Source organism: Archocentrus centrarchus, chromosome 17 (genome assembly GCF_007364275.1).
Source record: "Archocentrus centrarchus isolate MPI-CPG fArcCen1 chromosome 17, fArcCen1, whole genome shotgun sequence".
NCBI classification, from domain to species: Eukaryota; Metazoa; Chordata; class Actinopteri; order Cichliformes; family Cichlidae; genus Archocentrus; species Archocentrus centrarchus.
In genome coordinates this window covers 21,264,526-21,291,460 of record NC_044362.1, presented here as the reverse complement: position 1 = coordinate 21,291,460, position 26,935 = coordinate 21,264,526, and the positions used below count along the sequence as shown (strand labels likewise).

The 26,935-nt window shown below is 39.9% G+C and overlaps 1 protein-coding gene across 1 annotated transcript in view; it reads left to right on the top strand.

Annotated features, from left to right (window-relative positions):
- The first annotated feature begins 415 nt into the window (after positions 1–415).
- egfra (epidermal growth factor receptor a (erythroblastic leukemia viral (v-erb-b) oncogene homolog, avian)) overlaps positions 416–26,935 on the top strand; it is a 49,310-nt gene continuing 22,790 nt past the window's right edge. Inside the window, 7 exon segments of the mRNA XM_030751576.1 lie at positions 416–597; positions 600–687; positions 21,331–21,482; positions 25,721–25,907; positions 25,991–26,119; positions 26,213–26,281; positions 26,460–26,578. Of these exon segments, the coding sequence (XP_030607436.1) occupies positions 568–597; positions 600–687; positions 21,331–21,482; positions 25,721–25,907; positions 25,991–26,119; positions 26,213–26,281; positions 26,460–26,578 (774 nt within the window). The 5' untranslated portion in view covers positions 416–567.

Sequence of the window (26,935 nt, the reverse complement as noted above, 5' to 3'; positions counted from 1 at the left end):
ATTTGTATTTGATTTTTTTAACTGTCATTCATTCACTCTCTTCCTTACTTGCTTTCTTTGCCAAACTAAGGAAAGAGACCATAAAAGCAGGTGTTTCTGCAGCTATTTTTGCTTTTGTTTGCTCAAGGAAGTTTATTCAGCTTTTGTGTATCACTGGTATTACTGCATGTAACTGTACCTGTGTTAATGGATGCTGTAGCCGATACCACTTTACATGGGGCAGTCCATCTTCCCAAAAGGTTGCCTTGTGTGCGTTTGTGCGTGTGTGTGTGTGTGTGTGTGTTGGGGGGGGGGGGGGGGGGGGGGGGGGGCTTCGTATGCTCTGCCTGCACCTGAGAAGTGTGAGAGGCGCATCTGTCCTCCCTCCTGCTGACGTCAGAACAGCCAGTAGTTAGTCCTCACTCGCTGCCTGAGCTGGGACTGCTGAAGATATCTGCGAGGAGGAGGAGCTGTCAAAGTTTGAGTTACCCGGAGAAGGAAAAGTCTTTTACTCCACGAGAAAGGGGGGGGGAAAGGCGACGTTGTTAAGTTTTAGGAAAGCGGAATATCGCGCCTTGTTGGCATGGAATGACACCCTCTCACCGGGAGCTTCAAATAACACACACACGATGGCAGCCCGTTTTCTCAACTGGATCGGTCTCACCTCTCTGCTGTGGTTGGGCTTCGCTGGTTTGGCGGAAAATAAAGGTATGTTAGAGTGTACGTAGCTGGGTCGTAACGGTGAGCAGACTTTCGCTTTTCCTCTCTGCGTGTCCAGCGTTTACTTAAAATCACAGAGAAATCACGGGCCGGTCACGAAGCCGCAGAGAAACATGATCCAGAATAATGGGGGAGAAAGTTTCTCACAGTGTCGCTGCTTGGTATGTAACCTGGTTAAAGCTACAGAGAGGCGCAGAGGAGCTTAGTCACTGACAATGAATACAGAGTGAAAAGGGTCTTTTCTTTTATTCTTTCTTTCTTTTTTTTTTTTTACAATTAGTTAATTGTGCAAATGCAAAATTTACCAATAAATAAATAAATGGCGATGACCAAGTATGAACATTTGCACCACTTTGATGATCATGCAGGCACTGGATGTGGCTTTTGAAAATGTGCTTACTTACTCTTTTGTTCTTAATCTCCTCTGTTTGTGAAATGTGACCACTGTGTTTTCCATATTCTGCTTTATGGTTAAATTGGCATATGCTGAAGTACAGTTCATGAATTTTTTTTCCCCCCTTTTTTCATAAACAAAATCTCACAGCAATGCTCACCTTTATTTGCATGTCTTTTGAACACAGTCAAAGATGATAAACATTTGATCCTCACATGAAAATGTGTCAAACTGGACAGTCTTTTTGCTTGACTTCTGCAAATGATACGGCGCCGGGATTTGATGAATGTCCTTTCTTTGCCTGTTTAAGTGTTTTGTTGGCCCTGAAACAAGGTAGTCTTATTATTTTTAAAGATAGCAGTGTTATGACTGTTCCTTCATTGACTTTTTTTTTCTATTGTCATTATCCTTTGGTTATTTAAAAAAAAAGAAAAAAAAAAAGTCAGAACTCTGGCACCCAAGAACGATCCTGCATTTCAGTAGTAAATTAGATGCTAGCGTATGATCAAAAACTTAAAAATTATTAAAAAAAAACAAAAAAAACCACACAAAATGACACCACATTGGTGTGAGTGACTCGGATCCCACAGAGGCCAGATGTCAGGAGAGAAAGTGACCCAGTGAGCCTTTACTCCCTAATGGCTTTAACTTCCTATTCTCATGAATCACGATGGCCTACGCTCATTACAGTGTTGTTCCTCTTTATAAGCAGATAAGCATGTGCTCACAGTGCCAGCAGGACACGTGTAAGCTGCGTCTTTCCTGTCGGGTCCAGCAAGTGAAGACCAGTGCCGGTTTCTAAAGAACCATAACAAATCAAAAGTGTTTGTGAGCCAAAAAGACAGAGTCCCTAAATATTTCTGGGCTTCTAAACAAACTGGACATTTCATGCAGCAGCAAGTCTCCCACAGTAAATAAGGATTTTGGAATTTTATTAAGACCAGAGAAGATTAGTAACGAGCAGCTGTAATGACAGATATGCTGTGCACTACTATTAGGTTTAATTACTGTTCTTTTTCTTTTTGAACAGCTGATCCCATTTGAATTTCCAGGAAAATGTGAGCTGCACCATATGGTTTGATAGTTGAAGTTGTTGTTGTTGATTCGTGGTGTTTTTGGCCAAAGGATGACACAGATGTTTCTATGTGGCACGCTGTGTTTCGCTAGCACAGAGTGTCCATAACAGTCAAAACTGATTTGAACAAGATGTCAGATCCATTCCGATGACGCCCCTTTGGAATCAAAAGTCCGAATAACAAATGCTTGCATATTTGGGCCATTGTGCAATCACGATAAACTCAAGTAACAAGAAAATGAAGTGATGTTATTGATTAAAGAAAGAGTTGCTGGGGCGGAGCGGGGGGGGTGTCGTGCCATCACTGTGCAGCAGGTTTATTCAATAACTCAAGCTGAAACCAGTGGGGAGTGTGTTTCTTAATAATTACATCATGAACACTTGAAAACTTAACAACAGGGTCTGTGAAGTTTAGTGCTCAGGTGACAGTTTTAGTGAGTGTTAGAGAGATTTGAATCTATGTGTATAAAAACATACTGATACCAGTGTGCTTATTTGGACTGGATTTAGACAATATTGCATAAACAACATTTATTTTTGTCTGATTAAGTAATAAAAGCTTACAGATGCTGGCCCAAGGTGCTATTGTATTCTTAACTACATGTCTGCCTGTGAAGGTTTTCTTAGTAAGTGTAGTACTGTATAACGTAGCTCTCCAGGAAATAAAAAAAAAAAAAAGAACGATGTTGGAAGGAAGGAAGGATGGAAGAAAGGAAGGAAGGAAGGAACACAATTAAATAAAATAAAGGAAGCAGATTACTAAATATTCTCGCCCTAGGACAGCTGGGACAGGCTTTATGTAGATATCATATCCATATATTTTCTTCTCCTTGTCCAAGTCGTGGTCACACAGCTGTCATAGGGCAAGAGGCGGGGTACACCCTGGCCAATCTATCGCCAGGCCGACACAGCGAGTCATTCTAACCTATGGCCAGTTTAGAATCACCAATTAACCTAACATTCATGCCTTTGGACTGTGGAAGTTCCCATGCAAGAAAACTCCACACCAAAGACCCCAGCTGGCTGGTGGATTTGAAACCAGGATTTTCTTGCTTTGAGTTGATGGTGCTAGCCACCACGTCACCATGCCGCCTCAGATATCACATTAAAGTCATAATTTTGATATTGTGGCAACACTAGTCAAAACAAAAAGGAAGAAAACAATTGTCCCATTCCAGTCTCAGTGACAGTGGATTTGTGAGAAAAGGGGTTTGAAGGTTTATATAACCCTCAAGAAAAAGAAGGATGATTTTCTCAGTCCATAAGGAGAATGCAGTCCTTTGAGCATCAGACCAGGAGATACACATTTTCCAGGGAAGCACCACTAGTCAGTCTAATTTAGCAGTGTCTGTTTGACCTATTAAAAAGTGTTTGTATTGCTGTGAACATCTGGCCAGTAGTTTACACTTAGAAGAAGCAAAAAAAAAAAAAAAAACTCAAGTTGGGAAAAACTTGAAATTGATTGAGATTTACACATTGTTTCATGCTTGGACTCTTTTTTTTTTTTCTCTTTTTTAAACACAGTTTACAGACCCCTTAACCCATTTCACTCTGAAGGTCTCTGTGCTGGAACAGTTTCTGTCACTGAAACACAATCAGCTCCATTTTTTGAAGTTTGCAAAGCACATCACATGCACTGAGTTGCACAATGCTGAAGGTTATTAAATATCTACACTTTGCTCCCCCTTTTTGCCCACCTGGTTGTAAGTGTGCTATTAGGGCTTTTGGAAATGAATTTGTGGTTTGATAATGCAGAAAACTTTCCCTCAGGAAGGCCTCCTGTCAGTCCCGTGTTCTTGCTGCATAATAGCACTGCCGTTCTTCATTCCTTACACTGGCACAATCAGTTTGTTATTGCAAATGATGCCCACAGCTTCACCCAGCAGCCAACAACAAGTAATAACGGGTGATTTATTTCCCAGATGAAATGCTAAATGGTGTTAGAATGATTACTCCTTTGTGACTGTTTGTGACCGGCTTTGTACTGCACAGGCGATTATTACAGTGATTTTTCTTTTTTTTTTTTAATTGTGCACTCAAAAATTTCTCAAGATGTCTACCTTTTGTTGTAGAATGTTGGTGAGCTGGACATATGCAGTAAAACCTTTCTAAAAACCCTTCTAACTGACACGAGTTAACCAGTGAAAGATGAAACTAATCACAAGAGCATGTCAAGAGCTAAATCCTTAATCCCTGAGGCACCCTCGCTTGCTTTTGGCACAATATAACCCGCTTATATTAACGTGTTTTTTCAGAGTTAATCAAGTTGTTGACAGAATGAGATAGAAAGATAATATATAGGGGAAGTCTAGCTCCACCTCTGAATTTACATGTGCTTGCACACCTGCAAAAGTTAAGCTGAATCATGACTAAATTTCAGTCCTGCAGTGCATTTCAGCATCCCGAGTAAGTGCTTTTCCCTGTGTAACAAGCCAGCTTTCCTCATCAGTCATCTGTTTTTTTTCCCATCACTTTTTAGGAACCCATTCCTTTTCTGGGATTGGATGAATGTTGGTAATGAAATATAGTTTATGATCTTGTGTAATCTGAGAACATCTTGCCTGCATTTTAGGGTCCTGAGTGATCCTGGTACCACTTCTGTTGCTTCTCTGCCTTAGAGGTCCTCTGATGACCTTCCCAGACTTACATCTGCTGGAGTCATTGTCAGATATATATATATATATATATATATATATATATATATATATATATATATATATATATATATATATATATATATATATGGGAGCTGGAATATAATTTATCCCCCCTCTTCCGCCTTCTCTACATGCTTTGATGAACTGCACCATGTCTGAGTGGTAGAGACTGCTGCCGAGGTGCAGGATTTCGGTTTCACCCTGGGACAATAGTGCCTCTATAGAGGACAGGTTATCTGGCAGCACTGATACTTCTGTCGAGCAACTGAAGATCTGTGCTATGCAGCAGACTCACCCGAGGCTAGACATCTATGTCGTCAAAAGGAAGCCCAGAAAGGAAGCAGCTTTTGTTCTTCTTACCTCTTTTGTCTGCAAAGAGACAGTTCAGTACAATAAATCTATTGTGTTGCCCTAAAAGTCAAGGAAAACTCCGCTTCTGTAAATGTTATTCATTTGGTTCCACTACCATTAAGCCTAAACCACAAACAATAATTTTATGTGTTATTTTCATAGCTGGCACTAATAAGTAAAGATGTGCTTCCTGCAACCTGACATGTTTTAAAACCAACTGTATTGAAACCTAATTGTTTTTGAAGTCCTGATTTGAAGCCTTCTTGCCATCGCTGGTTTTGGTTTTTGGAGCCAGATGTGATCATATTTGGATGAGCGATTGGAGAGCTAAGGTAACAGCTTATGCTAGTGGGATTAATTAGTAAGCTGCTTTTGCAGACTGTATGTGCATCCCACAATCACTGATACCTGCTCTTTAGTTCCAAATAGCATGCAAACAAAATGTCTTGATGCAAACTCAATTATCCAGGTAAGGAAATTTCTGAAGAAGAAGTCACTTGGATGAGTGATGAAACTTTTCTCCCACTGAAAACACTGCATCCAGGTTCTAAACCACAAACCTTCTGAGATGTAAATAAAATGTTAGAATTTCCTTGCCCAAAACTGGAGTGCAGGCTTCAAGCCATATTATTTGTCTGGTAATTCCATTAAGTGCTCCAAAAGGCACCGACACCACAAACAGATGTCTAGTTCAGTAATTCTAACGAGTGACACTGAGTCCTAGGAGACATGTACAGGTACAGCAACATACAGGCATAATTTAAGCTTTAGAGAACAAGTATGTCACATACCCTCAGAAATCAGTCCTGAAGGGGGAAATAAGTTTAAGATGCTATGGATACTCACTGCATTTCTGCAAATGCCATCCCTTTTTACCATACAGATAGTTTACCTCAATGCAACCAAACATGACTGGTTAAAAGAAGTCAGACTATAAGCTGTGGACTACAGATGGAAGCTAAATAGCTTCAATACTAAAAAAACTGCAACCCTTACCTTCTGATTATTGTTTATATTGAGATATGTGTTAGTGGTAATGATGATTGTCTGGCTTTTGGAGCCAGCTGCAAAAGCTGTAACAGTAAGTTTTGTTTTCTCATTCAGTTAGCCAATGTTTATAGTGCAGTAACTGCATCTACTCTCCATTCTGTAGTTTATGTCTGTCCAGTGAGAACCCAGCAAGGAATAAGGGATTAGATGTGTGGGTTACTTAAGCGGTTCGCCGGTTCATTGGGAACAGCACGAGCACTGGCACGCGAACCAGCTCCTCTGCGGTGGGAAAGTAGCAGGAACAGATTTGAGGCCTTTGTTCATACATGGTAACAAAGCCATCTGCAGCATTTATGGCCTTTCCATGAGCCACTGGTTGTGCATGGAGTATTCAATGGAAAGAGATTCAGAGTTAGACTTGGAAAAAAAAAACGGCTTTCTGCTATCTTTCATCCCATCAAGTGCAGTGTTGTGTCAACACGGAAAGGAGGCCACAGCTCCAATAGTGTTATTATTATGTATGTCTTAAAGAATGTTTTATTGATGGGGGCGTTGTGGGATGGTCATACTTTTGTCTGTTTTCATTCTTTTGCCTTTTGGAGTAATGTTTCAAGCTCTTGTTTGTGTGAAAAATGACTGTCTTTGGTAAACATGCCTTGCAGTGGCTCACATCTGATTCATAATGTGTTAAAAATTCACAGTATATTAATAAGCAGTGTTAAATATGAATGGTTAAATATGAAACAGAAAAATAATAAAACTTGGGTCAAGTTGCAGTGAAACTGCTGAAACAGTAAGTTGACTTTAGCTGGGAATGTAAAGATGGAAAGTGGGAGCTGAACATGTTTCCATCTCGAAGGCTTTTAGCCTGAATGAAAGCCATGGCTCAACCACACTGCATACCCTGTCCTGAAGCACAGTGAGAAGGGTTACTTTGAGATGTTTTTCTTTAGAAAGAAATAAGTTGGTGTATTTGTATTCAGTGTTGAGCTCTATGGATCTTCGTGTCACTGAGGTGTCAGTGGGATGGACAGGGGTTGTGCCCAGATCAAAGGAAGATTCACAGCAGCAGAGACAAGCAGGAAAGTCTGGGATATGCAAACAAACATCAGAAGGATTGGGTGCGATCTTTGACTTTGGTATCCGTGTCCTTGTTTAATTGTTCATCAAAGAGGCCTCGGTCTTTTTTTAGTTGCTGCCACTTCACTTTAGCATCCAAATTGCAGATGAGAGTCTCTCACCATTATCCTGCAGACCTCCTGCAGGTGTGTCATCAGCTCTGTTGACCTCCTCATCATCATGAGGAGCAATGCTTCAAACTGCGCTTGGCCAGAAGAGGAATCCCCTACAGGGACAAAAACAATAGCTTCACAAACATATCTCCATCTCAGAATATTTAAGAAGAAAGCATTGTTTTTATGGGTGGTGGCTGGTCTGAGAGACCTGCTTCCCTAATAGCATTTAGCCTCTTCCTGTGTGGTCCGTGAGCTTAGTAAACTAAATGCTATTTAAAGTGTGACTCACTAAACTGCGTTAGAGGTTTGGACCTTGTGGCACAATATGGTTAATTTGTCCGTGTTATGAATATGAGTCCCAGCATTTGCCAAAAATGATTGAGATGAAGGTCCAGGATGTTTGATTGTATGCCCCCTTTGCAGTGTAAAGAGAGGGCCCTTCCTGCTTCTCTTCCTGATTAAAAAAGGATGTTAGAGATCCCTGAAAGCATTTAACCAGAAGCATTATGCTGTTTTTTTTATTAGTTTGCACTGGCTTTGGTCCATTTTTTTGCTTAAAGGTTTAGCTTTTTTCCATGCAGTGCTGACTGGATGACAGATAATGTAAAACTGCTCTGCTTGAACTGACTTGAATTCACTTCGTGCAGCTGACTGTGTTCAGCTCGGGTTGAAAGTGAACATCAAACTCTATCTGCTTAATTTATAGCAAACAAATACTGATGCCTTTTAAAGGAGTCCTGACCAGGCTTGTCTGGTCTCCAGTTTTTATTGCTCGGTTACCTATGAAAAAGTGTTTTCTCTGTTATTAAGGCATTACATGCTCCATTGCAAGTGTGCATATCATGTCAATCAAGGCAAACTTACAGTATTTAACTTTCCATTACTGACTGAAAAGGTAGTAGTGATGCGGAATTAATAGTCAAATAGAAAACAGAAGGGGTTTGTCTTGTTTTGTCCAAAGAATCTGGCATAGACTGTGTCCTCAGAAGAAAAACAGGTTACAAGCTTTTATTTTTCATACAGCTTGGCTTGGACACCAGCATTAAGAGAAAAATGGCTTGTTGACTTCATGACTTTAAATTCTATGTACACTGGAAAACTGTATGGTCATGTATGATGTTCACATCTACAGACATTCAGAATTAGTTGTTAATGTATTGCTTTTTCCTAGTCTAGACCTCACTTTCCTGTCTGTGACGAGTCCCAAGTTATAGACTACAAAGCAAGATCTGAACTCATCAGGTGCCAGTTGTGGTGACGTTCCCTAACAGGAAGGATTCTCTTCTCATCCAGTCCAACCAGTACATTTGAATGCATTATGCTTTGACATGCTGGAACAGATTGATTAAGGTCTATCCTAAAGTAAAATTTAAAGCCGGAAGTGAATCCACACATATATATATATAGCTCACATGACTGAGAAATGCGCACAAAGAAAAGGAAACGTGAATACGTCAACTTCCATGAATGAATGCAGAAACCCCAAGTCTGTAGACAAAAGGGTTCCTTATTCAGGACTTTGTTGTCTTCTTTGACCTTAACTTGCCATGTGGACATGACTTTACAGCCCTGTGTCAACAGAGAGGAGAAAGGCACGCCTGTTAGCTAAAAGCCACGAGGCTGAATGGAAAGTGGAATTAATTTAGCTGATGTTAAATCAGGACATCAAATCCAACTTACAAATAAATTATAAGCAAAGAAGCTTCTGGGAACATGATTACATATCATAATGCTATCATGCTAATGTTTGCCAGAAGTATCATTCTTACTGTGTTAATTATCTATACAGCTAATCATTTAGTTTCACATACAAATAAAGTTGGGACTGGTGCACTGATGTAACTGGATATATCAAATTTTATAGGAGTAAATTCAATGGCCTAACACCTCAATTATCAACCAGGCAATGATGTGAAAAGAAGGACCAGGGGACACTGAATGGATTATCGTTGAGGACTTGAATAGGAAATTTGCTAGGAAAATGGGAAATAGGTGTAGCAATTTATTGAAATGTTCAAAGATACATGGAAATACAGTCTGTAAGGCAAAAACAGTTCGTACAATTCTAATGAACTTGAAAATTTAGTATATGACATACTTGAGTTTTCAGTACAGCAAGGTTTCTTGCAATTTCTCAAAGTTGTTTTCAGGAAAAGTTCTCCAGGCTTCTTGAAGGACATTCAAAGCTCTTCTTTGGATGTTGGCTGCCTTTTGTTCTGTTTTCTGTCAAGATGATCCCACACCGCTTCTTGAGTGAACAGTAGATGAATCATTGAAGGTCCAGATGCATCTCTCAGGTCTTGTGTCAAGTCTTTGCTGGAGTTTTTTTCCTGTTTCTTAAGTGCATGACTTTAAGATACTGTTCATCTGCTGTAGATAATTTTTAAGCATGCCACTTCTTTTGTCCTCCATTTGTCCAGTTTCCTCAAATTCTTTTAAGGACACACTGCACACCATGCCCAGATATGCCAAGTTCTCAACTAATAGCTCTTTGGGAATCAACTTGTTGATACAGAAATGTGTCAAACAGTGTTTCAAACTGTGTTATCTTCGGCATTTTTTTGTAGATTCAACTAAAGAAATGGGAACAAATTAAGAAAGCCTGGCTTCTTGGAAGCAAAATATAAAGAAATGAGGTGCCTCAGGACTTTTGCACAGCAGTGTTTACGTCTGAAGGTTTGTCTCCAAAACTGAAAGAGCTTTGTGATTACCAGCAGGTAATCTCCTGATAGCAAGTAAAGTATAATGCTGGCAAGTAAATAACTGTTCCTCCTTATGACAAACCTCTGCCTGGATTATGACAATGATAAGGCTGTTGGCACAGTTTTGTGGCAGGGTGTGTTAGAGGAGGAAAAGAAGATGTCAGCTCTTCTCTTGCTTTGGTTCCAGCATTTTACAAGCCAGCATCGCCTTTCAGGGATTTCATCACCATCGTAAAGCATATTTCTTCGCAGTCATTTATAGATGAGCTGACAGCATTGTTCATAATATTGTAGCTGTGGCAGTGCTCAGCTACAGAGCTGATCTGTGATTTGTTTTACTCCAGCAGCACTAAAATGTAATGCACTCTACGCCCCTTGTGAGGTACCTTTTCTAATTGCCTAGTAAGTTTCAACAACACCAATGTTTCGTTGAGCTCAGAATTAATTTCCTGGTGGGACTTTGAGCGGAACATCTTCATTACTGCATGTTTTCATAATTGAAGCCAGAGGCTAGTAAAAAAAAAAAAAAAAAAACTAACAAAATACAAGGAATTCTGCTTGCTCCACTGGCAGTGTTTCCTTCAATAAAAAAAGATTGAACCCCACCCACTAAACCATTAGTGAAGCCTGCTCACTTTAAGTATATACCCACAAGTCATATTCCTCTTAAAGCATCACTGATGAATGGTCACTATATACACCTCTACTTTCATTTTTATAACAAACCACTTGAGCTTCATAGCTGTGTGGCTGGGTGGAGAGTGGGTAGGGCAGTTATACTCTGGGGAATGCTTATCTGGACCAGTGCCAGGAAGTAGGATTAGCCCACTGAACTAGTACTATATCCACTTCATCAACAACCTCTTCCTGAGCTGATTAGGCAGGAGTCTGAGATTTATTTTTATTTTTTTTATATTAATCCATTTATTTTAGTATTATTCCAATAATCAGGCATCAAGAAGATTTGCACAAGATTAGAAATACTTAAAACCTAATTGGGTTTCCAGGTCAAAGGACATGTAAACAAGCAACTGAATATTATTCCTTTTAAATGTTCAAGTTAGACTTTGTAACAGTATTGATCTTAGAAAATAATTTTTGCTCCCTTTCTTCTTTCTTTCTTTTCTTCTTCCTTGTTTCTTATTCAGCCTCGGCAGGCCTCATTTTGGATGCTTTTTAATCCACTGATTCCTTATACTTCCAAGCTGTAAAGTGATCAGAGTTATAAATGGTTGGCAACTGTTGGTCAATTAAAAAAAAATCTGAACTGGGATTCAGTATTTGGAGCTGTAAGCATCATTACATCTGCTTAGCTGTGTTTAAATCATGCTCATAATGAACAAAGCAATCTCCAGGAGCTGGACTCAGGCTGTTGTTATGATACACGGGATATTCAGATTTCCAATTTTCTTATCTTAGGAGACCTTCTAGCCTACAGGTTAAGGCAATTTCAACTCAAGGTCCATTTAGTAGCTGCTCTGGAGCTTTCAGTCATGTCAAATTATCTATGCCTGTTCTAGAAATTTGCACTCAAGCAAATTTCCCCTTTTTTGTTTGTTTTGAAGGAATTTTGCCTAGAAGCATGGGGATTTAGGCTTGTGAGTTTTGACTTATTCTTAGCTAGTACACGCACATGCCATATGCCTGTCTGGTCGAAGGGGCTTAATAGGGGTAGTATTGAGGATGGTTGCCTATTTCCAAATTCTGAGAGTCTAGTCCCCCTCCCCCTTTATGCAGGTTTAATTTTGGAAAGTTTTTTTTTTTTTTTTTTTTATCCTGCCGTGTACACTGACTGACTGTCCATCCTCTGGTGCAATCATTAAAGTTTGTAGTGTGCATTTTATACACTGTGCATCTGAGCCAGGGTCCTTGTGTTCAGCAGTGTAGCTGATAGCGAGAAAAGAGTCTAGTCTGCCAAGTCTCATGCCTTTGATGACTGACGCAGCGCAGCCAGGCCTGAGGTTGTGCAAAAAGCCCTTCTGTGTCTCTGTAGTGAGGGGGTGGCCTTGAAACAACGGCCCTCCTCAGCCATAATCATCTTAAGCAAGCAAGCTTCGGACATTGTTTTGGAGCTGCATGTGTGATGTGCTTTTTTTTTTGTCAGGAAAAGGAGAACGCCCCACACGTTAACAATGGAAGAAATCTGAGCCACGGGCTTTGGGGAGAGGTGTTCGATGAAAAACTACCAGCACTTTTTTGTCAGTCCTTGCTATTCACGCTGCTATTGTAGAGATGAAAACACTCCAAAGGTCTTAACAGAGCGCTCCCAGGCTCCATGTGCTTGGCAGTGGCCCACTGTAGCAACTCAAACATTTCAGTTTGATGTGTCATCAGGAAGACGTAGCTAAACTGTAAAGCATTTCTGTGCAAATGAAATTGGTCATGCTTTTGGCAAGTACAACACAACATGTAACTAAATACCCCTTCACAGCACTGAAAATTATGAGAGTTCCTCAGCTGTACAAACTTATTCCCTGAGCTCCGTTTGTCCCTGACACTTGCCCTCTGCCAGTGTGGATGAGGAAGAAACTACTCATCAGTGGACTTAGGGGCCTGCTGATGTGCAAAGCGGAGGTTGAAATTGTGAGTAAGGCATGAGCCACAGAGTAAAGCTTACTAACTCAAACCCCAGGGCTTTTACAGAATATTCCTTTTATGGGGTCACTCTCTGTGAAGACTCCAGTGGGGCAGAATTGCCAGAGACATGACTAAGGCACTAACAGAGTTATTGGAAGGCAATGCAGTGGCTAGAGCTACACAGAAATGAGCTTCTCAGCAATTGGGCTAAAAATAAGAAGTCCTTAAGCAGAAAGACTGTCTCAAAGAGCGTCTATCTCTTTTGTTTGGCTGAACTGAGGACTTCAGTCAATGAGAGTTATCTGTCTGTCCTCTGTGTTGAGGTGCTTCAACCTGGGGCTGTTGATCTGGGCTGGGGATGCTTAATTCAGCAGGGGATTCCCGAACCACATCTGCTTTGACTTGCTGGAACAATGTGTGAAATGTGTGGGTTATTTTGCTAGTGGTTGTTGGTTTTCTTTCTTTCTCTCTCTCTTCCTCATCTCATCTTTTCCAGGCATGGCTCAGTGATGGTTGTTGGAAAGGAGAGATTTTTTTTGGGGGGGGGGGGGGGGGGGGCATTGAGCAATGAGTTAGCAGCAGTCCGCTCAACGCCCACTCGCTCAGTCTTCCTCTCCAGCTTCCTGTGGGATTGAAGAGGAGTATGGTTTTAACAGGGAAGGAGAAAGAGAAGGAGAAAGGGGGTGGGGGGCTCTGGGAGTTGTCTTGGCTAGAACGGGCTTCAATAGGGGGAATGTCTGGACGTTAAAGAGGAAGTGGGTTGAATGTTGGAACATTTCAGGGGAATGGTTGGTGCATTATTGGAATATAAATGGGGGCTGGAGTGGTGAGTTTTGAGTTACAGGAGTGGAGTTACAGTAATTAAGCAAAACACAGCTTTGTTTAATTAACTTTGGAAAATCAACTTTGCTCCCAATAATTCATGTCTTTTTCAATGTGCCTTCTGTCACTGAAGGTTTATCTCTTCTGCCATGGATATATAGTTGGGTAATGAATATATGAAGAGACTATGAAGAGAAATGGGTCATATGTTGATTATTCACAGGAAGAGCTCTAATGATAACTAGGATGGAAGTCAGTAAAGTAGGCCTCTTGCAAGTCAGTAAGCACATACAGTTACTCATATTTAGTTTTCAGAGACTGGGTGAACTTTGTTCACTGAAACTAAAAAAAGACCACTTTTTTCTCTTGCCTCTAGCGAACGGTTTTTGCTTTTATTTCTCCAGTTTCTCCATCTTTGTGTCTGAGAGTTCGGCTTACACCCCCAGCATGATGCCCAAAAACCTATCTTTTCATTCAAGAGCAACACAACAGGCTGTAAACGCAAAACTGACATCTGATGAGTATTCAACAAACACTAGCTTTTTTTTAAAGATTATTTTTTCAAGCAACCAGGCAAATATATCTCTAGCATTCATTGTTTTTTGGGGGGGTTTTGTGTTTGTTTTAGTTCTGCTTTGGTTTCTCTTAACTTTTAAGGGAAATCATGTTGGATGCAGTGGAGCTATTGTGTAATAGAACCAAAATGGTAAAGCTCTGGGATGAGAAACCAAAGCAATGAGCTGATAGAGTTTCGTGGAGCTGAAGGGAACTTCATAGTTAGGTGATATTTCTTTGTTGAGGTTTGTCCTTTTACACTTTGATCTGACCTGTTGTTAATATAAAATATTGATTATTGTTACTTAAATAAAAGAAAAGAAATTATTTGTGTGTATAATTTGAGCTAACTGCATTCTCCCAAAGGTCAGTTGATTATACAAGTAATTTACCCTTTCCAACACTGTGTATTGCCTTAAGGTCTTAGAAATGCTGATCACAGTATGCAGCAGTGAGTATACATACTTTTTTCCTGTGTTTGTGCAGAACCTAAATCCACAGTTTCCTCACACTGAGGTGGAGAGTAAACATTATGATGGGCCCAGCCACAGGTATCTGGAGTGTCTCAGTGAGTGGCAGAGAGGACTCATCAGGAGCAGAGAGTAAACATGAGCCTTTTTGGTCTTTATTTGGTCTCTTTGCTGAGCTTTTAACAGGCTAAACTTTACCGACTGTGCTCCAACTCCAGCAGGGCCAACAAATGCAGTCACTGGGATTGAACTGTTATGAGGACATGTGACGTACTGAGTAAGACCCTTCATTTGCTGGTCTTCTACAGCTGTCCACCCCTATGTTTTGTCCCCTTTGTTAGTCTTAAAGGAAAGGTCATCCACGCTCATACGTCAAGTGTTCGGCTTTACACCCTCTTTCCACAGTTTGACCCCACAGCCAGCTGACCCACATCTACATCTCTGTTGGCTAAACCACAAACCACTCCTGACATTTTTTTTTCTTTTTGGTTTCTTTTATTCCTGTCATTTCCTTCCAGTCAATTCTCTTTTTCAAATAGTACATGAAGTTCAGTTTAAACCTTCCCTGTGTCCTCCTCTCCCTGAAGATGACAATCAGCTACCATCTGGTTCAGCATTTCAGGGTGGTCAACTAACCCCATACAAGAGCAACTTCCTGAGATGTCAGAGGGCCTTGTGTTTTTGCATTCACTGGGGATAGGGAGGGAAAGTGTCTGTGTGTGTTGGGATGGGGTGTGCATGTGTGTGTGTGAGGGGGGGTATCCTCTAAGTCCATTCTGACCCCTTTTTCTTTTTTGAGGCCCCAAGATGTTTTCTCTTAGGGATTGATGCAACTCCCACGCAAAGGAAGAGTGCATTTCCCCTCAACAGAGAGCAGGATATCGGGAATTTTTAAGTCTCAACTACAAAGTATGTTTATATGAATGAAGCGCAGCACCACTGAATGCACATGTGACCACTTGTAGTGTCTTCTGAATCTCAGCCAGTCAGAAAAATTTGTGCTTGAATGTACTTAAATTACTTTTTTGCATCATTTACTGACATTGGCCTTTGGGAGATTTACACTTCCCTGACTTTGGAAACTGAAGCCAATAAAAGCATGATTTCTCCTCTTACATCACCATCCTTTTACAATACACATGTACCTCTAAACAGGGGAATTAATCTTGGCATTGATTTGTTATAAAAGTGATGGAACACTGCAGATACTTCACTGTTATGCTGTTGACTTGAGAGAGTCCTGTCACTTAGCATTGTTACTTCCCTTTAATCATTTTTTTTTCAGGTAATGTAATTATGAGACTCTGGACAGAGCATAATTGAATCGCAGGTAGTGAATGAGAGGAAGAGAATGCCGCAAGCCCATTTCTGTTGTCTGTAGAAAGGTATAACGCATGTGATTTAATTTTATAGAAGATAAAAAGGAAACCATTAGATGGGTTTCAAAAGTTAATGCCATCTCTCAGGGAAGTTTGGTTTACTTTTGTGAACACTTGTTATTTCCTCAAAAGGGCAACAAAAGCAAAGTTTCATGTAAATGAGACCTCAGATTAAATTTGTGGAATTGATGGGGGGGGGTGTCTGGGTTTGGTGAGTAAGATTGTACACTTGATCCCATCTTGTTTAGTTAACGTCTCTCAAATGTTTACTCTAAATTATGCTGTTGTGGCCCATTGTATTATGTACCCATTTTCTCAACAAATAATTGTGCTATCGTCAACTTTCAAAGAAAAGGTTTACATTATATATATGTCAGTGTCATCGGTGCTTTTGTAATCTGATTATTTATACTAACACAAGCATAAACATACATGCACGACAAGTATAACAGCCTTTTAGTAAATGCTACAGTTGAAGGATTTTTAAAGGAAAGGTGCAATATTTTCAGCTCAGAAAACTATTGTTTACCAGGGAAGAGATAGTCAACCCTCTAATGTAACCCTTACATCAAAAAATAAATATGTGCATTCACCAAAATATTAACCCATTCCTTGAGACGCAAAGAGGGTGTTGCACCAACAGCCTGCTTGTGATTGCTTTAGTTGCTAGCAGATTGCCACAGTTGCCTGTAGTTTTCATGGAAGACGTCAGAGATCGTTTGCCTTCAAAGTAAAAGTTACACCTTACCGCATAAGGTAAACAGTCTTGTCTCCGTTTCTGGTTTGCTTTGCACGTTTTCACAGTTTTCACTACTGCTTCACTGCCGGTTTAGCATTTTGGCTGCCACCATCTTGGTTTCTTGGATCCAAAAATCCCCATATTTGGACAAAAGTATGGAAGGCTACTGCATTAAAAAAGCGCAAAAAGGGCACAAACACTGATAAAAGGTCCAGTTCAGTGATTCGAATTAACGGAGTTGACACCCAGCACCATCTTGGCGTTTTGCAACCGGATGTTACAAGAAGGGGGCGAGGCTGACTGTGTAATTGCATGCCTCAGTCACTCCCAAATGAGTGACTGAGACGATAAACTCATCAGAGAAATAGAGAAGTCAAGTCAGAAAGCCATTTTGCTATAGACTTCTTTAGGAAATCCATTTGGAACCACAGGTATTTTCCCCTGCATTGGCTTCACTTTTAAAACCCAGAGACTGTATCCATGTTTTACACTGTCTATGCACCTAGTACACCACTAGCAGCTACAGCTACCAGTGTTTTTACCCACCAGCATGTAGGCACATCAACTTTAAGCCGTAATACAATTCAAACAGGCAAGTTATACAAAAATGACACCAATATAGTTTTTATTTTCATGGCAGCTAGATATAGAAACCAAAACTGCTTTTTGTACCAGGCATTAAACATACTTTTTTGTGCTTTAAAGTTGGGTATTCTAATATTTGGGCCTATGGAGATTGACTCATTTTTGGAGCTGGCTTCAAGTGGCCATTGGTGGAATTGCAGTTTTTGGCACTTCTACCTTGGCTTCATTTTTTTAAATCTCAGAGCTTGCACATATTGGTGGATTAACCATTACAGAAACATAACAAATGATTTTGGTAATTACCAATACCATTATTTTATATAAACTCTCTTTCTAAACATTTATTTTGGACATGAACAATGAGATAATTATCTCAAACAATAAACGTTCCTTTTTTTGTAGCTGTGCAGAAGCCATAGCCTCAAGAAACACATATCTACCCACACACCATTGACTTCCAGCACTGGTTCCCAAGTAAACATCAAAAGAGCGATATGCAACCGCACATTTCAACAACCTTACATGATTGATGATCAGGTTTATCAGGTCTTTTGTCATGCTCTGGGTGCTGATCAACGCAGCTCAATCTAGGTTATGATTTGTACTGTTTACAGTGTTGCACGCTTACATACATTCTAGTACACACACCCACACACACTGAGGCAGACCTGCCACTCCCTGCACCGAGAATTACCTCCTGGACATTGTGTGACGACAATACAGCTGGAACGAGTGAAGCAATCTGTAATTAGTCTTTGTCACAGTATCAGTTACATCATAAGAAACCCCGCCCTTATCGTTCCATTATAGCAGCTTGCAGACGTTTGGTTACATTTCAGAATCAACGGTTTATTCCAGTCATTTCCAGTCTGCACATTCAGTTGCTCACTAGCTGCAGTTTGTCTCTTTTAGAGCAAAGGTAGTTTACTGCTTCTGCAAACTTTTATTGCACGTGATTCAACACGAGGAGGTTCTTAGGTTAAATAGTAATATATTATTTCAGGCACAATTATGGAACCATCTTTCAGATTTATTTTTCGTCTGTTGCTTGAGGAAGTGCTTTTATGGTTGTGGAATATCAGATCAGTTACCACCTGCAAGAGGGTTGTGAAATCAACAATTGGATAAGGAAAATGTTTACTGTGGCTGTGTGCCTGCTTGCTTGACCAATCAGATGCTTCCTTTCTTCTGTGTTTGGCACTTAAGGTCTGAGCTTCCCTTGGAGGAAGTTTGTTGAACCTTTAGGCCTCACCTGCCTTTATTGCTCATTGCAACTCAAATAGGGAGTACACACCCTCTCATTCAACATTTTTATTTATTTTCATATATGTATTCCTTTTGCTTTGATTACAGCTTTGCACACTCTTGGCATTCTCTCAATCAGCTTTATGATCACCTGAAATAGTTTTCCAACAGTCTTGCAGGAGTTCCCAGAGGTGCTGAGCATTTGCTGGCTGCTTTGCCTTCACCTTGCGATCCAACTCATCCCAAACCATCTCAGTTGGATTTAGATCAGGTAATTGTGGAGGCCAGGTCATCTGACGCAACACACCATCACCCTCTTTCTTCATCAAATAGCCCACACGTGGAGGTGTGTTTGGGGGGTCATTGTCCTTGAAAAACAAGTGATGGTCACACTAAGCGCAAACCAGATGGGATGGCATGTTGCTGCAGAATGCTGTGGTAGCCATGCTGGTTAAGTGTGTCACCAGCAAGGCACCCCCATACCATCACACTTCCTCATCCATACTTCATGGTGGGAAGTACACATGTAGGAACCATCCGCTCATCTTTTCTAACTCTGATGAATTTATCCTGTGCAACAGAGGGAACTCTTGTTCTTCCTTTCCTGGGGTGGTCCTGATGAGAGACAATTTCATCATAATGTTTGAGGGTCTTTGCGACTGCACTTGAGGATACTTTCAAAGTTCTTGAAATGTTTTGGATTGACTGATCTTCATTTCTTAAAGTAATGATGGCCTGTTGTTTTTCTTTACTTAGTTAAGTAGTTCTTGCCATAATATGGATTAGAACATTACTCAAATAGGGTTATTCACTGTAGACCAACTCTACCTCTTCCCAACATAACTGATGATCTCAATCACATTAAGAGGGCAAAAAATTAACTCTTGACAAGACATAGCTGTTAACTGAAAGCCATTGCAGGTGACTACCTCATAAAGCTGACTGAGAAAATGCCAAGATGTTCAAAACTGTCATCTAAGCAAGAGGTGCCTACTTTGAAGAACCTAAAATATAAAACGTATTCTTTTTTTTTTTAACACTTTTTTTGTTTACTAAATAATTCATATGTATTTCTTCATAATTTGGATGATTTTAATATTAATTTACAATGCAGACAATTTTTAAATAAAGAAAAACTACTGAATGCGAAGGTGTGTGTAAACTTTTCACTATATATATGTGAGATATACATATATATGTATTCTATATGATTGTCTCTATTTGCAATGTGGTGTTCAGGATCTTCTTCAAATCAAGTTAATTAATATTCACAGCTGCAAAAACCTGACAACCTTTTGTTTATTACAGTTTGGTTTTTGCAATCTGAGTAATAATTAGAGGGCTAATTACATCTCACATGGCTCTTCTAATTAAAACCGTCAGCTTGCTTTTGCTCGTCTGCTTCTGTTACTCAAGTGTTGGGCTGCTGGACTGGAGGGTTCGTGTCAGGGAGAACCCTCAGGGACTAGCTAATGAGGAGGAAGAAGAGGGAGGGCGGTTGACAGCTGTTTGTGCCTAATTCTCACTGATTAGCTTTCTTTTTGCACTTAGTGTGTGTGAACCCAGGACAACATCATGTGTAAAACACACGGTGGAATTGAAAAACACAGTTTTATTCTTTGATACCAGGTCAGCTGAGTTGAGAAACTGTGTTCTTTTCCCTCAGTGATGTGAATCACATATGCCTCAGTTAGGACAACTGCATGAGTTGTTATGTGTTGTGAGGTGTGTCTGAGAAATTGGACTGAATTGTTTGGCTTTCTTTGCAGTCAAGAGCAGACTTGTTTTGGAATGTAACTCCAGCAGCACCACAATTTCTAATAAGCACAAGGAAGAATTTTTTTTTTTCAGAGCTAATTGCTCAAGTGAACCCATAATTTTAAATCGCAATCAATTACTTGTTTATTATGTGACCAAGCAGAGTGTTTGCGTGCGTGCGTGTGTGGCTCCATGCAAGATAACTGTCGCAGTGATTAACTCAGCTGGCTCTCTCTTCATTGCCAGTCAGAACCTGTTTGACCAGCTTGAGATGCCTGAACACGCAAAAGGGACAGTGAGATGCTCTTTAATGGCACGCCTTTTTTTTCTTTAAAAATTGCATTCATTTATTCATTAAAAACAACAACAACAAAAAAAAACCTCTCAAAACTTCCCTGTCAGTTGGACTGCCTTCCTTAACCATTCATTTGCATTATGTAACACTAAATAGACTAGCTTATCAGCCAGTTATTGTTGTCTGGGAACTGGAATATCAGCATCACATTTAAACCCTAAATTGTTATTTAGTCATCGCATGAATCCTGTCCTGAAATCAGATATTGCTAAACTTGAAATTATAGAGACTTTTAATTTAGAGGGCGAGCAGACATCTAAATCTCTTTTTGGAAAGGCACTTACAAGTCTCATGGAATTTGTGACACACCAGATCTTTTCTGTAGTACACCACAGTGGGTTGGACTTACCGGTCAGAGGGATTGTTTTAACCAGCGTTCATAGAAGTGGAAAGATTGGGGCCTTTGCCAGTATAAAAACATGGAGCTGACTTTGACTCATGAGCCAGAACTTGACTCGTCTCTGAGATTTGATTTTGTTGTAGCTGCAACTCAGATCTGTTATTTTCACATGAAAGCGTGCCAAGTTATGACTGCACAGGCCAAATTCTATAACAAAGATACACACACACACACACAGAAAGTCATAAATGGAGCCAGAGTGTTACGTAAGCAGGGGATGTTTCTGACTGATTGCACTGCGGGCCTTGGATAAATGCTTTTGTGACACTCCACTGCAATTCCACATGATTTACAATCTTTTCACATTCAAATGAATTTATAATGAATTCTCCTTTCCTGCAGTATGCCAAGGTGTCACCAACCGTTTAAACCTCCTGGGAACTAAAGAGGACCACTATCGAAACATGGTGAAGACCTACAGCAACTGCACCGTAGTCTTGGAGAACCTGGAGATCACCTACATGGAGGATCACTGTGACCTGTCCTTCCTCAGGGTAAAAGCTGCACTCTTTTAGGAGTTGAGACTAAGCATGCATGTAACAGATTAGAGAGAGGTTCTGATTAAAAGTTTTCCAAGCTTTTTGTCCTGGATGTCTGTAGCCACTTGCATCACTTCAGTTCAGATAATTAAAATCAGTGGAGAGTGAATTGGTATGATTATTCGGTGTATTTCTAATGCTCAGGATGGAGCTTTGCTTAAGGTTGTGTAAGTCTGTGAACACTGGGCACACACACTTTCATGCAAGCTTGCGCACACAAAGACAGAAAAGCAGACAGTCAGCAGATATTATGCAGCAGTTTTAAAGGCTTTGTTTCCTCTGATATTAAGAAGAGTGTTATATGACATCAGTTTTTAAAGTCCTGTTTCACGCTTACTTTTCTCTGTCATCACTTATACCTGTCCAGCTTCCACAGCTCAGATAAGCCCATCTCTGAGCAGATCCAGTTTGCTAATTAAAATCACTAGGAGTTATTGTGGCCCTGTGTATCGCATCTTGAGCTACATACTGTGCTAACAATTTTTTGGTAGAACTCCTGAACTGTCTGTAGCCTTAGTGTTAGACCTCAGGCAATAGTTTACCTGAAATTTTTATAACTCAGCATGACAACATGTTCTTGGGTTGTCAGCACATCTGTCTGTTTCTCATGAATTTGATATATGAAGAACGCATTGACGGAATCTGTAAAAAATGAGTACAAAAATTCACTTTCACAGTTTGGACTTTGGACTTGAAGTTTTCAGTGAATCACGACAACAATCACCTCAAGGCACTTTATGTTGTTAGTAATGACCCTTTGGTGACAGTGGGAAGGAAAAACTCTCTCTCTTCACAGGAAGAAACCTCCGGCAGAACCAGGTTCAGGGAGGGGCAGTCATCTGCCACGTCCGGTTGGGGTAAGGGGAGGGAGACAGGACAAAAGACACAGTGTGGAAGAAAGTCACAGATTAATAAAAACTAATGATTAAATCCAGAGTGGTGTATAAACACATAGAAAGTGAAAAGAGGTGAGTGAAGAAGAAACACTCAGTACATCATGGGAAGCTCCCAGCAGCCTAGCCCTTCTGCAGCATAACTAAGGGAGGGTTCAGGGTCACCTGACCCAGCCTTAATTTTAACTTTATCAAAAAGGAAAGTTTTAAGCCTAATCTTAAAACTAGAGAGGCTGTCTTTCTCCCGAATCCAAACTGGGAGTTGGTTAAGCACCTTGAGGCGACTGTTTGTTGTGATTTGGCACTTTATAAATAAAATGGAATTGAATTGAATTGATCTGAATTGAATTCCACAGAAGAGGGGCCTGGAAGCAGAATGTTCTGCCCCAAGACAGGATGTTTCTAACTTTAAAGATCTTGAGCAAATGCAAGAAAGCAGTGAGTTTAACCACATTTTTAATATTTGAAGGACCAAAGACAATAACCTCACTTTTATCTGAATTTGTCAGCAGGAAATTAGAGGTCGTTCAGGTCTTTATGTCTTTAAGAGATTCCCATAAAGCTGGGTATCATCTGCTTAGCAATTAAAAGGTATACTATGCCTTCTAATAATATAACCTAAGGGAAGCATGTATAATTTAAATAGTGTAATGTAAATTCCCAGCACACAACCCTGTGGAACTCCATAATTAATCTTAGTGTGTGAAGAAGACTTCCCATTTACATGAACAAATTGAAGTCTGTTTGATAAATATGATTCAAACCACTGCAGTGCAGTACCTTTGGTACCTACGGCATGCTCTAATCTCTGTAATAAAATGTTATGGTCAACAGTATCAAATGCTGCACTGAGGTCTAGCAGGACAAGCACAGATATGAGTCCACTGTCAGAGGCCATAAGAAGATCATTTGTAACCTTCACTAATGCTGTTTCTGTACTGCGATGAATTCTGAATCATGACTACAACTCTTCAAATAAAACATTCATCTGCAGATGATCAGTTAGTTGTTTTATAACTACTCTTTCAAGAATTTTTGACATAAAAGGAAGGTTGGAGATTGGCCTAATAATTAGCTAAGACAGCTGGGGCAAGTGATGGCTTTTTAAGTAATGGTTTAATTACAGCCACCTTGAAGGCCTGTGGTACCTAACCCATTAATAGAGATAGACTGATCATATTTAAGGTTGAAGCATCAATTAATGGTAGGACTTCTTTGAGCAGTCTTGTAGGAATGGGATCTAATAAACATGTTGATGGCTGACGTCTATGAAATGTTTATGAATAATTTTTTTTTTCTAATGGTTAAAATTTTCTTTGTGAAGATGAATTCATTATTAGTTAAGGTTAAAGGAATACTCAGCTCAACAGAGCTTTAACTCTTTGTCAGCCTGGCTACAGTGCTGAAACAAACCTGGGGTTGTTCTTATTTTCTTCAATCAGTGATGAATAGTAATAGTAATAATACAATTTGGGTTAGATTATATGATTGGTTGCAGTATTCACATGAAGTCAGAAACAACCAGTCAGGTGCTTGTTGCAGATATCGACATGGAGGCCGATGTTACTCGATTTTCCCAAATTGTTATTATTTGCGTATCGGTTGTAATAAGGAATATTATGGGCAGTCTTTGTGGGAAGTCTTTCAGGGTGTTAAAATCCTGTGTATTCAATGATTGAGTACAGCATGTTGTACACCTAATGTTTGACTTAAGTTGTGCAGCACACTGCTGAAAGAAAATTCTACCGTGCCTACGGAATTAATGTCTTTATCCAGCAATGGGAATACCCATAGATGCTAGAACTACTTTAAGGCCACTTTCCTCTTGTAGTCACTTCTTACTATTTACTAGTCATCAATCACCATTAAAAAAAAAAAAATGAATAATGAAACCAAGCATTGTGTTTTCAGATTTTCTTGGATGGTAATCTAATACTTTAATTCCCATTGCCTATGCTAGCGAATCCCTAAAGACAAAAATAAGGGAATACTATGAATATAATTTGCAGTTTTTTCAGCAGAATAAAGCACACAAAGGTTCCACTGTGAAATACGTCGTTTTCTAAAAATTTGTAATTAATTGAGCTGCACAGATTAAGCAGCACAAAACACCACTGTGTGTTGAAACAGGAAGTGATACAATACAGCAGCAAAGATACAAGCAATTTCCCATACATGAAATATTTCAGGAAAGAGGTCAAAAATAAAGGTCACCTTGACTTCACAAAACACATTTTTTTGCCATAACTCAAGCATTCATATGCTATTAATAAGCATTTTTCACCAAAATAGTACATAATAGTGTTACAATGATAAAGGGATGGCATTTTAATAATGTTCAAAGGGTTAAACTCAGTCTGGATACACATGGACATATAAAGTGACTGGTTAGCAAATGCATACAACTATAAGACTATAATTCTAGTTTCTAGGACAGAAAACCTGATTTAAATTATAAGATTTGGATTTACAGTTGACAATGTGGGGTTAGCCATACCTCTAATAGATTTTAGATGTGTAATTATTTTTACCATCAATCACATACATGATATGGACAGAAGTATTGGGCCACACCCCTTAATCTTTGAACTCAGGTGTTTTCAGTCCCATTGCTCCAGGCATATACAATCAAGCACTTAGCCATGCAGTCTGACTTTACAAACATTACAATGAAAAAATGGGTCATTCTAAAGAGCTCATTGAATTCAACTGTGGTACTGTAATAGGATCTCACCATCACAACAATTCACTCTGTGAAATTTCTTCCGTCCTAGATATTCCACCATCAACTGTAAGTGGTATTATTGCAAATTGAAAGCTTTTAGGAACCACAGCAACTCAGCCACTAAGTGGCAGACCCCATCAAGTTAGAGAGCGGGGTTTCCAAGTGCTGAGGTAAATAGCGCGTAAGGGTCACCAGTGCTCTGTTGATTCAATGACAGCAGAGCTCCAAACGTCCTCTGGCATTAACATTAGCACAAAAACAATGGACCAGGAGCTTCATGGCATGGGTTTCCATGGTTGTGCAGCTCCTTCAGGTATAATGTGCAGGTGGCCCAGTACCTTTGACCGTAAGTTTACAAACCCCTGTCAATCAAACTGAAAATGATTTAAAGCGGGTCTAGCACAATAATAATAGAGTCAGTCTTTGTACATCCACCAGTGTTACGGATGACCAGTTTCAAAGTTTTCTGTAAAAACATTAATGTAAATGTATATAAATTCAGGTCAGAGGAAATACAAAGGTTTTTTTCTTTTTTATTCAAAACCAAATTCTTCCTTTTTTTTTTTTTTTTCCAGTCTATCAGAGAAGTTGGCGGCTATGTCCTGATCGCCCTCAATACAGCATCCAGGATTCCTCTGGAGAACCTACGCATCATTCGAGGTCATTCTCTATATGAGGGAAAGTATGCCCTTTCTGTGATTTCGAATTATAACAAATCTACATATCAGGGCACCAATGAGCTTCTTCTGACCAGCCTGACAGGTAGGTTGACCCCTAAATAATCAGATTTTCTGTGACAGTTAACTGTATGCATTGTAGTTCACAGTGAAGTTTTCCTTCTGCAGAAATTCTTAAAGGAGGTATAAAGTTTGGGAACAACCAGCTATGCAATGTGGAAACAATCCAGTGGTATGACATTGTCAGTGCTGACAATACCAGCATGGATCTCCCAACTGCTAGCAAAAACCCACAATGTAAGTTTTACCTTTTCCACCATAGTAAAAAGATAAAGTCTGTTGTGCATTGAAAGGTTCTTACATAGATACTTTGCAATGGGTTTTTCACAGGTAGAAAATGTGACTCGAGCTGCTTCAATGGCTCATGCTGGGCACCTGGTCCTCAAAACTGTCAGACTTGTAAGCTCTGCTTTATTAATTATTAACTTATTCTCTGCAAACAACAGCAAGGTAAAACAAATTTGTGCGTGTAGTCCATCTATTTGTATAGTTGTGATAGGGCATCAAAATCAAAAGCAGAAAAAATTCATTCCTGGGACTGGTCACTCCTCTCAACTTCTGCTGCTCTCATCTCCAGTAACAAAGCTGAACTGCGCCCAGCAGTGCTCTAAGAGGTGCAAAGGACCTTCACCAATTGACTGTTGCAATGAGCATTGTGCTGCGGGGTGCACAGGACCCAGAGCCGAAGACTGTCTGGTGAGATAAAGACTCTTTTAAAATGAGCAATTCACACAATGTATGGTCTCAAGTTCTATTTAATATACACTCACCAGCCACTTTATTAGTTATACCTCGCTAATACCGAGTTGAACCCCCTTTTGCCTTCAGAATGGCCTTAATTCTTCGTGGCATTGATTTTGCAAGGTGCTGAAAACTTTCCTCAGAGGTTTTGGTTCATATTGGCATGATGTCACATGGCATGACATGACACGTTATCTTAGCTTGAAGCTGCCATCAGAAGATGGATACACTGTTGTCATGAAAGGATGGACATGGTCAGTAACAATACTCAGGTTGATTTTATCTTCTGTTGTCAAATTTTGATGAGCCCTT